Source organism: Gymnoscopelus microlampas (genome assembly GCF_963454915.1).
Source record: "Gymnoscopelus microlampas genome assembly, chromosome: 8".
Taxonomy (NCBI): Eukaryota; Metazoa; Chordata; class Actinopteri; order Myctophiformes; family Myctophidae; genus Gymnoscopelus; species Gymnoscopelus microlampas.
Window position 1 is genome coordinate 43,026,901 of NC_139945.1, and position 15,419 is coordinate 43,042,319.

Below are 15,419 nucleotides of genomic sequence, written 5' to 3' on the forward strand. Positions count from 1 at the left end.
ATGACACATCAGATTCCTACGCTCTCTGCAGCACAGAAGAAAGACCTTCATGAGGCGGCCCTACGCATAATATCCCCTGGGAAGGGCATCCTGGCTGCTGATGAGTCTGTGGGTCTGTAAGGACCTATGTAGATCTCTGTAGTCTGTATACTAAATAATGACATAATCATTTAGGAATTATACATAATGCAACTGTTGTACTGAAATGATTGCTTTACTGTAAATTCATCTTCAATAGTCCAGACAAAATGCACTGTGTTGATATTAACATCTTGGATGTATATCATCTGTAAAACCTAATTCATACTGCTTCATCACAGGACACTCATAAATAACTGTCATGCGACAAAGCATAAATTAAGCTTTGCATTTAAATTTTATTGGAACAGGTAGCATGGCTAAACGTCTGGCCCAGGTAGGAGTGGAGAACACTGAAGAACACCGCAGACAGTACAGGCAGATTCTCTTCAGTGCAGATGATCGCATCAACAGCTGCATTGGAGGGGTCATCTTCTTCCATGAGACCCTGTACCAGCACTCGGACACTGGTGTACCCTTTGTCAAAATGATAAAGGACAGGGGCATCATGGTTGGCGTCAAGGTGTGATCATTTTACATTCCACATGAGGAACTACATAGGTGCACTCAGTAGAGTGCAAATCTTTAGTAGTGTGCGAGATTAAAGGAGGTCTTAAGGATACTGGTGGAAAATGTATCAGCGTTAAATATGAGGAGCTCTCTTGTTGCTATTGTTGTGGCTACATGAGATCTTATGTTCTGTCATTTTTCTCCCAGGTTGACAAGGGTGTCGTCCCCCTGGCAGGAACCTGTGGAGAAAGCACTACTCAGGGTACTGTAAAAAGAAAAGGATATTTCCCTCCTGAGTTATTTGATGATATCATTCAGACGAACATACTGTACAGTGCAAGATGCTTTATAGACTTTTTTTCTATAGGTCTGGATGGTCTGTCAGAGCGCTGTGCACAGTACAAAAAGGATGGAGCAGTCTTTGCAAAGTGGCGCTGTGTGCTCAAAATAAGTGACACCAACCCATCTAAACTGGCCATCGCAGCGAATGCAAATGTTCTGGCGCGTTACTCAAGTATCTGCCAACAGGTTCGGCCTCTAGTCTCTGATATATATTCCATTCATTTCAGCATTTGTGAACACTGGAAGGATGCTAATTTTGTTCATTGTTGTGTATTTGACATGCAGAATGGCATAGTGCCCATCATAGAGCCAGAGATTATGCCTGATGGAGATCATGATCTGAAGCGCGGCCAGTACGTTACTGAGAAGGTGGGTAGAGAGAAAGAGAACATCTGTGTTCCTTCTTGCATGTAGGAACAATAAGCAACATTTTAATACATGTGCTGTGGGATTGCAGGTTCTTGCTGCAGTCTACAAGGCCATGTCTGACCACCATGTGTACCTGGAAGGTACTCTGCTCAAACCCAACATGGTCACCCCTGGACACAGCTGTTCCACCAAATACACGCCAGAGGAAGTTGCTATGGCAACTATCACTGCCTTGCGCCGCACCGTTCCCCCTGCGGTCCCAGGTAAGCTGAGTAACACTTCAGGTCAAAGAAACAAGCAAATACACAAATTAAATAAATGTCCATGAACTGAGCTATGCCCTGTTGTTTTTTGGTATCCCTACAGGAGTGGCATTTCTCTCAGGGGGTCAGAGTGAAGAGGAGGCTTCTATCCATCTGAATGCACTCAATAACTGTCCTCTAGTCGCGCCCTGGATTCTAACATTCTCTTATGGCCGAGCCTTGCAGGCCTCTGCTCTCAGAACCTGGCGAGGACATAAAGAAAATGAGAATGCAGCAACTGAGCAGTTCATCTATCGAGCTGAGGCATGTTTTCTTTTCTCTTATTTTTACTGTAATCATACAATTCCATTTTTACTCAACAACAATTATTTGAATATACACCTATGTTGTTTATTTACAGTTTCTTTGTTTACTTATCTTTTTGCTCATAGGTGAACAGTCTTGCTTGTCAGGGGAAATACACTGGTGGCAACGACAGTGGTGAGGCTGGCCAGCATGTCTATGGGTCCAGTCATGCATACTGAGCAGCATGTTGATGCCCACATTTCAGCTCTTACCATCAAAATAGTATGTCATCACCATAACCAAGCTGCATCACAGAGGAATATTAGAATAGATCAAAAGTTAATTTACTATATTTAGGCCACTCTGACAAACACTCCCGGTGGAGGTATTGCATGAAAAAAGTTAACAGTGTATTTTGCTGCCTTGGCGTACAAGGACAATCAGAAAATGGCCTTTGCCTGAGCATCTTTAATGCATGTTACTGTATAAAATGAAAAGTGGTTGCTCTGACTTTGTTCCAAATACATGCTCTTATGACACTGATAATTAAAGCTACATCATTTGGTAAATTAATTTAAAGAAATGACTTGCCTTGTGTAGTGAAAAAGAAATACTACCATAAAACATTAGCAATAGTAAACAAATAAAATAAAATAAAAAGTAGTAATGACTGCAACCCATTCTTGTGATGCAATTACCTGCCCATTATGTGGATGTTTGACGTTTGTTTGTGTGTGCGTGCGTGTGCGTGCGTGCATGCGTGTGCGCGCGCATGCACATATAAATATGTGCCCTCCCACTTGTATGCATGGGTGTGTATCTGATATTCTACCACTTAGATAAGTTTCCAGCTTTGAAGTAAAAGCTGTCTGGCTAGGTTTTAATTTATATCATATATTATGAAGAGTTGTCATAGTAAATGGTTTCTGTGCACTGGAGGAAAGTAGATCAACATATTATAATAAAAAAGTATCTTAAAACAAAGTGTGACCAGTTTCTGCTCTGTTATTGCAACTGATGCATGATTTCACAATATGTTATCCAAATGTGCAGTACCAAGGGTATAGATCCATTCATGGTAGCTATCCAAACTACGACCTGCAGACAAGATTTCATCCCGCACTTATTTTCTTTTAATTGATTCAAAAGATTGCATAGATTACAATACATTCTACGATTGGTTTATTTGAAAGTTATTTGATGGTATTTGGATAATGATCTTAAAATCAGTTAACTCCCATATTATATTTTAACAAACATCTGGATTGCATTAGATTTAATTTTACTGTTCTAAATAGCAATATACCCTATTACCATATTGGATATTGTCTTGTGTGGTTACTTTGACAGGCTACATGAATCATAAAAATAATCCAAAAATATGTGCTGTTTTTTACTATGCAAACTAAATCGATTTTTTGAAAGAAAAGAAAATAGCTCTGCTCTTAATGTTGCCAGAATATTCATCCCAGCGGTCAGTACATTATTGCTACAAAGAAAGATGTTACCAGCAGATGCAGCTCTCCCTGCCAGCAACATGTTTGCCCTCAAGTACATTTTCTGGTAAGATAGCTCTACTTTTACTTTCAGATAATTTTTCCACCATGCACCTACAGTAAGACACACACATTACACATTCCAACTCATCCTTTGTTTTATGCAGACATAATTTGCACCGGACCCCTCTGAACATTATGACAGGCTGTGGTTATATAATGAATGGATATGCAAAAGTTACCCGTGTAAAAGTCTGCAGAAAGATTCATCAACAATCTTTATATACTGTCGGCTGTTTGTTACACGGACCATATCCGATAGTATGAGATATGTATTCAACACATGCTGTCCAAACCAAATTACAGGTCCAATATTTTGAGACTCTTGCATAGGCTAAACAATACATAGATTTTTTTTTTAATGGTACAACAAAAGAAGAACACCTTCATTAGGAAAAAGAAACACGAAGAAAGACTAAGACTAAGGAATAAAATCAATAAAAAACAGTGAAAGATGAGACAGGGGGGTGCAGAGTTAGATGGGGAAATCCATATTGAAGAGGTGGGTTTTTGAGAGCAGTTTTGAAGGTTTGGAAGGTGGGGGCCTCTCTGAGAGTATTGGGGAGTGCATTCCACAGGGTTGGGGCAGCAAAAGCTCTATCACCCCAGGTACGGTACTTGGGGACCTCAAGGAGGTTGGCGTCGCTAGACCTGAGGGAGCGGGAGGGGACGTTTGAGGAGGTCGATGAGGTAGGGGGGGCCCAGATTGTTCAGTGCCTTATAGGTGGTGAGCAGTGGTGTAAAGTAACTAAGGTAATTTACTCAAGTGTACTTAAGTACAATTTTGAGGTATTTTTACTTTACTGGAGTATTTCCAATTTTCAGTACTTTTACTTCTACTCCACTACATTTCAGAGGCAAATATTATACTTTTACTCCACTACAGTCATTTGAAAACTAGTTACTTTGTAGATTTTGATTATTATTACAAAACATACATTAATCACTTCAGCCCTATACATTTCGGCCATTTGAAAATTACCGATCTACAAGATCACACTGCATCACGATGCAACACATTTGAAAACTTGTGAAACGGGGCATTCTGCATAATGAGTACTTACTTTTGCTACGCTTTGTTTATTGAGGACTTATATTGTATGTTGTCGATTGCAGACACCCCCTTGTTTCATGACATATATTTGTTCAGTATGTGCATGCATGCTTGTGTGTGTTAATACATACATACAGATATACAGATATAATATAACTATGTAACACACTATGTATAACACACACACACACACACACACACACACACACACACACACACACACACACACATACACACACACACACACACACACACACACACACACACACACACACACACACACACACACACACACACACACACACACACACACACACACACACACACAGTGACAATACTATACCACCATCTGCTGGAAAGACATTGTAAGAAAACATTGAATCATTCAATTGTGAGCCAATCTGAAAATGAAATGAAAATGGTGTGTGACAGAGACATTACCAGATTGATTGATTGATTGAATATTTTATTAGGCAAAAAATGTAAAACAACACATTTACATTTAAAATACTTTGTCTAACAGGTCCGTTCATAAAAGTCCTTGCGGACTTGTTTCCAATGAGGGCCTTGGTATTCAATTCATAGGCATATATAGTGGCATCACAGTTCGAATATCATTACACAAAGAAAATAAAAAAAACAGTAAGAATATATATATATCTATATATCTATATATATATCTATACACATATATATATATATATATATATATATATATATATATATACATACATATATACATACATATAATACTATGTACAACAAAATAAATTAAAAAAAAGGGGGGGGGGGATATGTACAAGAACAGGGGGGGGGGTCAGCTATCTAATGGGAAAATGGTACTACCTCCTCTACCTCCAGAAAATAAAATTACAAGAGCATTATATTACAAGAAAACATCAAATATACACGGTTTTGGGCTTGTTTCCAAAATGTGCATGTTTTATTTTGTATCTAGGTTTTATTTTTTTACTTTGTAAATTCTGTATAAGAAATGATATGAGGGATTTTTTTTTCATCATCAAATGAGTGGACTATTTTGTTTAGCGGATGTGTGTGTGTGTGTGTGTGTGTGTGTGTGTGTGTGTGTGTGTGTGTGTGTGTGTGTGTGTGTGTGTGTGTGTGTGTGTGTGTGTGTGTGTGTGTGTGTGTGTGTGTGTGTGTGTGTGTGTGCGCGAGAGAGAGAGAGAGAGAGAGCGGCGTGTTTCCGGGATTCATGAACGCATCAGTGAAGATGGACAGCAGGGTTGCCATGTCCGCTTATTATACTTGGCTTTGGGCATGTTTTTCTGTAAAGTAGCTTGTAAACATTGGTGGTTGCTGTTTTTTTTTTTGTGGCTTGTTTCTAAAGTGTAGCTGCTTATTTGGGCTTGTTTCCAAATGTTGTTTAAACAAGTCAAGGACCCCTAAATTAACATGGATTTGTCTGCGTATCCTCATCTGAAAATATGTTATGCCATACAGGAGTTGTGTTGTTAAAATGTTTCAAAAAATATTTTCTTCAAGATTGTTTAGAAGGGCTCGCTTCTTTTAGGCTTGTTTTCATAGACCTGGATGCTTATTTCTCCCGCGAAAACTGGCAACACTGAAGAAGAGTAGCGCTTCCTAAATGAAATACACAGCCAGCAGCAGCTGCTCGTCCAGACAGTGTGTGTGTATGTGTGTTTTTTCTAACCCTGCGTGTAAGAGGGTCCAAAACGTCTCGTTTTGTGTGACCGTTATTTTGTGTAGTTTCCCTTTTTTCCTGCGAGAACATCGATAATAACTCGGAACGATTGGAACAACACAACGGTTAGCCAGCAGCGTGTAGCAGGTAGTGTGTGTGCAGGAGGAACCATGTCGGGAGGTGTAGTACGAGGCCCCGCTGGAAACAACGACTGTCGGATCTACGTGGGGAACCTTCCCCCTGATATCCGCACCAAGGATGTGGAGGACGTGTTCTACAAGTACGGTGCGATTCGAGACATAGACCTGAAGAACCGACGAGGAGGACCGCCGTTCGCTTTCATTGAGTTCGAAGACCCCAGGTGACGAGCTAACACTAAGTAGCTAGCTAGCCGAATACCAAAACACTCGCCCAAAACACAGTCGCCCCGGGGCAAATCCGGTGACCTCGGAACGGTCGCCACCAGGTATTCCTAAACATAACCTCAATGAACTATGCCTAAACCTAACCCTATTCCTAAACGTAACTTCGGTAAAATGTGCCAATTCTAACCTTATTCCTAACCGTAACTTGATTAATTGTTTATTTAGAAGTTTGCAGAAAAAATGACATGAAAGTACGGTTCAAATACAATGGCTTGTTTCAATTGGGGTCCGTTTGTACTCGTGACATTAAATGACAGACCAATTATTATACACTACTATGCAGTATTAGTAGTTTACTTCAGTAAACTATGCTTAAACCTAACCTTTTTCCTAATCTTAGCCTCAGTAAAACTATGCCCAACCCTAAACTTATTTCTAACCTTATCCTCAGTAAAACAAATTAAAAAATACAAGAACCGCTGGAGTGAGCCTTCCGGTTATCATCTAGCCGGCTAACTTAGGGGCAGGAAATGCTTTAATGTCGCGCGACCTGTTTCGCTCGAAAAAATATGACCAGTTCAACCCGCCTGTTTTGAAAATGAAATGCTTGGAATTTTAAAGTATTTTGTTTTTGATCGCATGACTTGGTAACAATAAAACGAAGCCCTTTAGCCATGTTGTGAAGGGATCAGAACTATGTCCTGGACCTAACACGCCTCATTGTGATGTGAATGTGATCTCACAACAGAAACGTGGTGCGCGGGGTTTCGCTTTTGAGTGTAAAGTCCACGTTGCTTTAAAGGCATTGCAACCTCGTGGTTGTGCAATTTTAAGATGCATACCGTACTTCCTCAGCCAGTTTGTATTGTATTTGTTTTTTTTAACGCGTCCTAGCCTCTTGTGTTGTTGTTGCCCTGCAGAGCCAACTAGCCTCTCGTCTTGAATGAATGAATGGGAAGACCTGGCGTTGTTGGAACGTTATACTTTAATTATTGAAACAAACCTTTGGCAAATGCATACTGTTCGTATCATTATGATCACATTGGTGAGTCAACTATCAAGTCTGTTTTCTGCACGTGTGCAAGTAAGGCGGATTAACATAACAACTTTACATGTTAGTGGTTATACCTGTATAATGTGTGCAGGTGAGCTAATCTGAAACCGTAGTCTCCATGTCTACCCAATGAATGACATTCAAATAATCTTTTTCAGGGACGCAGATGATGCCGTATATGGACGCGATGGATATGATTACGATGGCTACAGACTGCGCGTGGAGTTCCCACGGAGTGGCAGAGGTTCCGGGAGAGGAGGTTTTGGCGGTGCCGGTGGTGGTGGGATCGGTGCACCCAGGGGCAGATATGGGCCCCCATCCAGGCGCTCTGAGTACAGGGTCATTGTTTCAGGTAAGGGCACAGGTAGATGACTGATTAGTTCCCATCCCATAATGGTGCCCCACTAAACACCCATGGATAATTTGATAGAAAAATCGAATAGTAAATCGAATTGTAGTAAACGGTTAAATATTGAAATGTGGCTTCTTGGGACTCCTTGCATGGAATAAATGTGGTCCTGTTTGAAAATCATTATTCATGATTTGTGTTACAGGGCTACCCCAAAGTGGCAGCTGGCAGGATCTGAAAGATCACATGCGCGAAGCTGGAGATGTGTGTTATGCTGATGTTTTCAGAGATGGAACCGGGGTGGTCGAATTTGTGCGCAAAGAAGACATGACCTACGCTGTTAGAAAGCTGGACAACACCAAATTCCGATCACATGAGGTATGTGTACTGATTTGACTCCTAGTCACGGATATTGTTTCTTTGCCTTTTGGAAGGTGAGTACTTTGTTGATAGGTTGATAGGGAGCAGTTGTGGCCCTTGCTTCCAGCTCTGGTGTGTTCACTTTCAGTGATGCAAAGAGAGGGTGTGGTCTCTTCAATATCAAGTTCTCTTGTGTCTACCAGGGAGAGACCGCATACATTCGTGTGAAAGTAGATGGCCCCCGCAGTCCGAGTTATGGAAGATCACGCTCCCGTAGCCGTGGCAGCCGCAGCAGAAGCCGAAGCCGAAGTCCCAGCCGAAGCCGCAGCAACTCCCGTACCCGGGGGGGGCGAGGATCACCCCGCTACTCTCCTCGTCATAGCCGCTCTCGCTCCCGTTCCTGAATCTTTCTATCAACCATTGATGTGTTGCCCTTTTGATGAGTTCCCTGTATACCTCCCTGTTTTTACCTCTTTGAGTTTTTCAGATGTTGATTTTAATTTTTTAAATATCTTGTCCTGATGTCGTTGTGGAAGATCTTGGTATGTAGATGTGTCCCTTTTTACCTTTCCTCCCCTTTACAGCTGCTTTGTCCTTTGTTTTGGTCCCTGCAGTTTTGTTTTGACGGGTTTTTTTGTCGCAAATTTTGCAAAATGTGCTGTTTTGAGTTTGCAAAAAGGTTGAGCTGCACTCTTTTGCACTCAGTGTTTTTGCAAGTGTTCGAAAATTGAGGAATTTTATCTTTGTTTATGGGATGACTGGGTGGGTGGATGGGGGACATTGCTTAACTGTATTTTACCCTTGTGTCTTCCTTTAGACATCTGAAGATAAGGATTAAAAGAATGATTTGGAATAAAACCATTGTGGAGCACATTTCATTTGTATGGTCAGGATAGGACATCTAAATGAGGAGGAGTCAGGTCCTATGGTACGCTTCATATTCCATGCATTGAGGTTTTGGATAAGATTTAGGGTGCATGTCATAATGTCACAAATACTTGTCATAACTTCCATTTTTTACATGCTGCCTTGGGTCCGAAGTAACAGCCCTAAGCCAGATGTTTGTCATAAATGTACTTGTGTAACACTTTTATTGGAATCCAGATTGATATTTGTGTTGGGGGTGGGATAGGGTTACTTCAAAAGCTAATCTTGTCACCAGTTAAATGTTTTGCTTCACTAATTTTTGGTGCTCATGGTTAGTTTGTAAAACAATGTATGTCATGAGTGCTCAAAATTAAAATTGGATTAGGCCCAAATCTGACATCATTCTAATGGTTTGCCTCTGATTTTCTTCCTGGTATTTCAAGGTTTTGATTGGAGGAGTGGCTCAGTGGATCCCAATCCTTGGAGCTGGATGAGTGGATCGATAGGGAGGGGATAGGCAAGGATGGATGCTTGGAACGGGAACCGTTTTCCAGGAATCCAATGAGTTGATTTGGAACTAATTAGGAGTCCCAGAGCAACTTTTTCCAATAGCCTATCTATCTTAATTTTTGAATGATATGGCTTTATTTACAAGAAAGCGAATCTGAGGACCAGGAAGTTGGATCAAAGGATGGAATCGTAGATGCCTGGTATGAGGGAATTAAATTGGGATGGTTTGGGGGTTTCATTTTGGTGTAGCTTGTATCATTGCTTAATCTTATGTTTCTCCTAGCATTTTCAATAAAAAATACTGAAAACGGTACACAATTTTAGTTCAGTGTTTTTTTTTATTGGAATACTCAAATGTGTGAAAGGATGTTATTCCTAATGGAATCAATATTAAAATGCTATTAGATATTCTCCCATTGTACTATCTCCACTGGTCAATCTAATCTGGTAAAATGTATAAATGTGACGACATTTGGAATGGGCATTAAATGAATACCAATTTGGGTCGTAGATCGTTAAATGTGGACTCTACATCCACTGATAAATCAAAATCTGGTCAAATGATGTCTAACTCTGACTTACATTTGAACTGTAATACAATTCAGGGCTCAATATGTGGAAATCATGAAATACAGTTCCAAGAGTGTTGAGTCAAACTAACAAATCTTTCCAACCTGGGTGACATTAATTGAATAGCCCCATACCAGACACTCATACACACTAAAGGACACTCATAACGTTATGTCAACGTTGGTTTTTGTTCCATTTTCCCACACCACCGATTCATGATGGTTGATAGCCCCTTTCGGAACCCTGTAGCCCATTGGTTCTCAAAGTGGTCCTTGAGGGAGTTCTAGGGGGTCCCCAGCTAAATGATTGATAGGAACCAAATGGACCCATATGGGTCTGTAACTCTGAGTGTACAAATGGAACCAAATGGACCCTAACTGGTCCATTTGGTTCCATTTGTACACTCTCAGAGTTAAATTTAACATTGATTGTACAATATAAATTGGGGTCCCAGAGATAGAAATGTCATTAAATGGGGGTCCGTAGCCAAATGCATGTCAAACTGGGGGTCCTTGAAATTAAAATGGTTGAGAGTCACTGCTAGAGCCGTAAAATTCTTCTCTTATGGGGGTCCTTTGGCATATATTTTTCAAATGGGGGTCCGCAGGCTAATAAGTGTCAATTTGGGGGTCCTTGATGCGAAAAAGTTTGAGAACCACTGCTGTAGCCTACACCTTTTTTTGTATTTGCCGTCATCATCCCAAACACAAAAAGGTATACAGGTTCCGAAATGGGCTAGAATAGATGGTTGAGTGTAGTTGAAGTTATTATAACAGGTCTCATCTTTTGGCCCCACTGTGGTGTATGTATTGCCAATGATGCATTGTGGGATGAAATAAGATGCAGGCAGATGGGAGCAGCAGTAAATCGCTCCCACCACCCCGGGAGGCTGCTGCACAGCCAATGGATGATAGAGGGCGGGGAGGGCTTCTAGCACACTGGATAGGATACCATACCTACATAGTTATTGTGTAAATCTGAAGAAATTAATTGCGGAGCCAAATCCATAATACTGTCGACAATACGAGATATTAATTTGCAAAGGAAGTACCGAAGGAGTCAAAGAGGGTGAGTGACATGCTATTAGGTCTGCCGACGCGACACATTCCCGTGCGTCTTTACAGTTTGATTTGAGTTCTTCTCCCCTCATAATGAACTGTTATTAAATATAGCTTAATTTATCTGGGATTGAATTTATTAGTAGTGTGGGGCGTGCTGTAGGCCGAGCGACTGTAGCGCAAATGCTCGATTGTTAATGGCCATTTTAAATGACGAGACTGGTTCGTCAAACGATTATGCAGAAGAACCTGTCTATATCGCAAAGTTATTTTTTGCCAAGTAATTTAACTCCACCTGTATTGAGTTTCACAGCCAATCCATGCCCCGCTTCATGCTTGCCTCGTCGTCTATAGCATAATAAAGTTTAGAGAGATTATTAATTATAGGCTAATGTTTTAATGAAATGCACGGGTCGCCATTATTTCCCCAAATGACCAATTTCTCTGCGTATGACCATTGTCCCTTGATGTTGGCCTGCGTTTCTCTTTCTCACCTAATTGGCTGGTTGAGGTGTCATTGATTGTATGGGCCAGTGGTTCTCAATCTTTTCAGGCTGCGACCCACCAAAATAATCATATTTCAACTGGGGACCCCCCAAAATATTCTTTTTTGAACTGGGGACCCCGATCCCGATAAGCACTTGGAATTGTAGGAGTTGAGGCATTCGATTTGGTTTGACTCAGTTCTACATATTGTGAAAATGCTATTTTCTAAATTTAGCCTCTTTCTTATATTATTTGGCCAATATTTGACCGATTTTCATAGTATTGTTTGTCGATTACTTTAGATGCAGTAATGCTATTTTTACATTTTATTTCCTCTTTTTTTTAGGTATTAAAAGGCGTATTAGGTATTAAAAGTCCTTAAATTGTCACTTCACTGTCATCTGGGGACCCCCCCAAAATCATGCCCACAGGTTAAGAACCCCTGGTATAGGCTACCTACGTACAATCCGCCGGTGTGTTCATTCCAGTGCAATCCGTGTGTGTGAGTGAGTGAGTGTTTTCTTTGCAGTTCGTTTCAGCAGACATCATCATGACTGACAGGAAAGCTGTGATCAAGAATGCAGACATGTCTGAGGACATGCAGCAGGATGCTGTGGATTGCGCGACACAGGCCATGGAGAAATACAACATAGAGAAGGACATTGCAGCCTACATCAAGAAGGTGAGAGTGGACAGAACGGTGCAGCCACGTGCTCATCAGTAACATTAGTAGCTTAAAGTTGTACTGTGCAAATTTCAAAAAAAAAATATTTTTGGTGGTCATTACCGTCACTGCAGGCCGTTTGTTTATTACTGCGTTACCCAGAATTCCATTCGTTTTCACCGGAAGACGGAAGTGTTTCAAAAAGCGTTCTTTTAATTGTTTTATACGATCTGTGGATCGTTTCTCTTAGCCAGTGGAGCTTTAGTTACCGTGAGCTGTGTTTTCTTTTTCTGTTTTTTTTTTTTCGTTCTTCAAATCATACAATCTCTTAAAATCAGCGTGAGTTTCCTTTTGTTATTAGCGCGGTAGTTCCTGGCCAAACAGGAAACCGGTGCAGTAGTTCCTGGCCAAACAGGAAACCGGTGCATTTCCGCTTCCATTTTCCGGCCAGATGACGTCATTATCGCGGGAACGTCAACCCCGACCCCGTTCAATTGAAAATATATAAATAAAAGGCTTTCGGGGGTGAAATTCATGGAGTGGGTGTTGTGAAACATTTGCCACTCACAAAAGATATACAATTTAACTTTAGTTTTATTGAAAAAGTTACCTAGCATTACTTTAAAGGAGTAGTTCACCCAAAAAAATCTTCTATTCTATCAATTAGACACCCCATGAAGCCTTGAATTCATGATGTTTTTGTCTCATTCCTAAGCCAATAATTTGATGACCAGCGGAGACTCCGGTAGGAGACTCAATGGAGACTCTTTGAGTCTCCTCAGCCATAATCGATAGAAAACAACCCTCTTCCCAAATTCTGAAGCCAAAACAACACTATGTAGGGCTGAAGCAGGATTTGAACCTTTACCAAAGTAGTCCCAGAGCTGTATGTGATATTGTCAGACTAAATGATCTCCTCTGGTCTTGTTTTCAGGAGTTTGACAAGAAGTATAACCCTACATGGCATTGCATTGTTGGAAGAAACTTCGGCAGCTATGTTACCCATGAGACAAAGCATTTCATTTACTTCTATTTGGGGCAAGTGGCCATCTTGCTCTTCAAGTCTGGCTGAGCAGCTCCCCTGAGGTGTGGAGTTCCTCCTTGAAACTTAACAGGAATCTACTGTTGGCTGATGTCTCCCATGCAGTTAATGACTTACCATAATGATGCAAATCGGCCGTGCGCAATTGCATGGACTACACAGTATTTAATATGTATGTTACAGTACGTTTTCTTCAATAGTTGCCATTCGAAAGCAACTTAAGTATTTTTATTTTGATGTTAAACCTAGGTTGTAAATGATTTTTAACAGTGGCCCTTGATTGTATCATAAAGGAAAGCTAGAGAATGTTGTTGTGCATCTGCTTTCCTTCAGAAGTGACATTGCCTGTCCATTTAGATGGTAGACTCAAATGGAGTATCAGTTGGATATAGCTGTGATTATCTGTTTGACAATACCAAGATTTATTAGGTCTAATTCCTTCCTTTCCCTTGTGTTCCCACCTATACTGTGAAATCATTGAGTGTTAATTTCACAGAGAGTCTACAAATTGACTCGTATGGATCCATTTTGTACACTCAGAGTTAAATTAACACTGAGGACTTTAATGTGTAATTTCACATGACCACAAGTTCTTACATGGCCTCCCCAGGCTTTCAGTAGGATTACAGCTACCCTGTACACAACCACAACGACTATAACATAATAACTGAATCATGCTGTGATTTTGACAGGATTGCACATTTTTGTTAATGTTTTATCATTTTGACCTCCATCAGGATAAAACTTACCAAAAGCTCCAACTGTCACCAAGTAAGCAAGCACAAGTGTTTCCAGGAAGGTGATGTCAAGTACTAAAGGTGTTTTCTCCACTCTAATAGTCACTGTGAACAGGTGGAGTAAATTATGTTTTGTTAACAATACGAACTGTAATGGCTACAATATGATGATCATTATCCTTAAGTTTAACATTTTTACAATAATGCCACAATTTCACGTTAACCTTATAACAAAGACCTGTCTTTATCTTGCTTGTATTGAATATATCACACAATAATGGAATACGATAATAACAATCTCCTTGCAAAATCAATGCAAATGATAAATGAGAGGCTGCTATTGATTGAACATGAATATACCTATAAGCCTTCAATAGTTAAAACTCTACAAAGACTTCTGTCTTTCAGACGGTTTTGGTGTCTTATGTGACTGATGATACTGTCCAAACGCACATCCCAAACCTTTATTTTGCATTGCATTAATATACTGCCAGGAATGTAAGAAAGACTTGCAGCTTCAAGTAGAGTTACCAATCATTTCTGAGCAGACTTTAAGGACCTGTCTGGCACACTTTGGTTTCGGTCTCGTCAACATTATCAACAAGCTGGACTAGAAATGCACAATGTCTTTTGTGTTTGCTTGGATTGACATTATTTTCAAGGGAAGGATTCCTGTAAACTGATGTATCGTTTCCTTGTGCATGTATTTCTGCTTCGTTTGTATATGTAGGAACCATTACTCTGCTGTTTAATTCACACAAAATACGTGCCTCTCATTGCTCACAGTAACTGGCTTGAGTACAATTGCACTTCATTAGACGTAGGGTACTACAGAACCAAAACCTTGTAAACTCCGTAACAATAAATCTTCATTGGTGACTTATTACATTTTTGGCCTTTTATTTGATTTAATTGTACATTTTTAGTATACTTTAGTAATGTGGGTCCGTTCCATTATGTACAACATATTTAAATATTCAGGACATACTGCTATGTCCATGATTGCAGTCATCACATACAGTAAGGAAGCAAGAGCAACTATTTGAGGTGGATAATGGGGGTCCAACCAGTGGACCAGTGACATATGCGATGGCTATACTATAGGTAGAATGATAGGCCTGAAGAGTATGATCATAATGGAGCATGGGCATACTTTTTGAAGTGAAAGTAGTTTACAGTAAGCATTTAGCAAAACAGCCATTCAGACATAATGAATTGTGCCAGCTGATACAGA

General features: G+C 40.3%; 3 protein-coding genes across 3 annotated transcripts; all 3 read left to right on the forward strand.

Moving 5' to 3' along the window:
* Positions 1-2,086, forward strand: aldoca (aldolase C, fructose-bisphosphate, a; the record flags this gene model as incomplete). Its single annotated transcript, XM_084065515.1, has 8 exons — positions 1-116; positions 394-601; positions 796-850; positions 956-1,116; positions 1,216-1,299; positions 1,388-1,562; positions 1,666-1,865; positions 1,994-2,086. The coding sequence occupies 8 exons, from the start codon at positions 1-3 to the stop codon at positions 2,084-2,086; spliced, it is 1,092 nt and encodes a 363-aa protein (XP_083921641.1).
* A 3,967-nt stretch (positions 2,087-6,053) lies between these two features.
* Positions 6,054-9,718, forward strand: srsf1a (serine and arginine rich splicing factor 1a). Its single transcript, XM_084064478.1, has 5 exons — positions 6,054-6,484; positions 7,701-7,894; positions 8,097-8,269; positions 8,455-9,179; positions 9,562-9,718. Exons 1-4 carry the CDS (start codon positions 6,294-6,296, stop codon positions 8,653-8,655), a joined length of 759 nt encoding a protein of 252 aa, XP_083920604.1. The 5' UTR covers positions 6,054-6,293; the 3' UTR covers positions 8,656-9,179; positions 9,562-9,718.
* A 1,406-nt stretch (positions 9,719-11,124) lies between these two features.
* Positions 11,125-15,073, forward strand: dynll2a (dynein, light chain, LC8-type 2a). Its single transcript, XM_084064283.1, has 3 exons — positions 11,125-11,266; positions 12,272-12,424; positions 13,341-15,073. The coding sequence occupies exons 2-3, from the start codon at positions 12,293-12,295 to the stop codon at positions 13,476-13,478; spliced, it is 270 nt and encodes an 89-aa protein (XP_083920409.1). The 5' UTR covers positions 11,125-11,266; positions 12,272-12,292; the 3' UTR covers positions 13,479-15,073.
* Positions 15,074-15,419: the final 346 nt, after the last annotated feature.

Excerpts from the sequence above, each read along its gene's own strand:
- dynll2a (XM_084064283.1), top strand. The coding sequence starts at position 12,293 with ATGACTGACAGGAAAGCTGTGATCAAGAATGCAGACATGTCTGAGGAC. Across the intron at positions 12,425-13,340 it reads TTGCAGCCTACATCAAGAAG|GAGTTTGACAAGAAGTATAA; the intron begins GTGAGAGTGGAC and ends TCTTGTTTTCAG.
- srsf1a (XM_084064478.1), top strand. The coding sequence starts at position 6,294 with ATGTCGGGAGGTGTAGTACGAGGCCCCGCTGGAAACAACGACTGTCGG. Across the intron at positions 7,895-8,096 it reads GTACAGGGTCATTGTTTCAG|GGCTACCCCAAAGTGGCAGC; the intron begins GTAAGGGCACAG and ends TTTGTGTTACAG. Across the intron at positions 8,270-8,454 it reads CCAAATTCCGATCACATGAG|GGAGAGACCGCATACATTCG; the intron begins GTATGTGTACTG and ends TGTGTCTACCAG.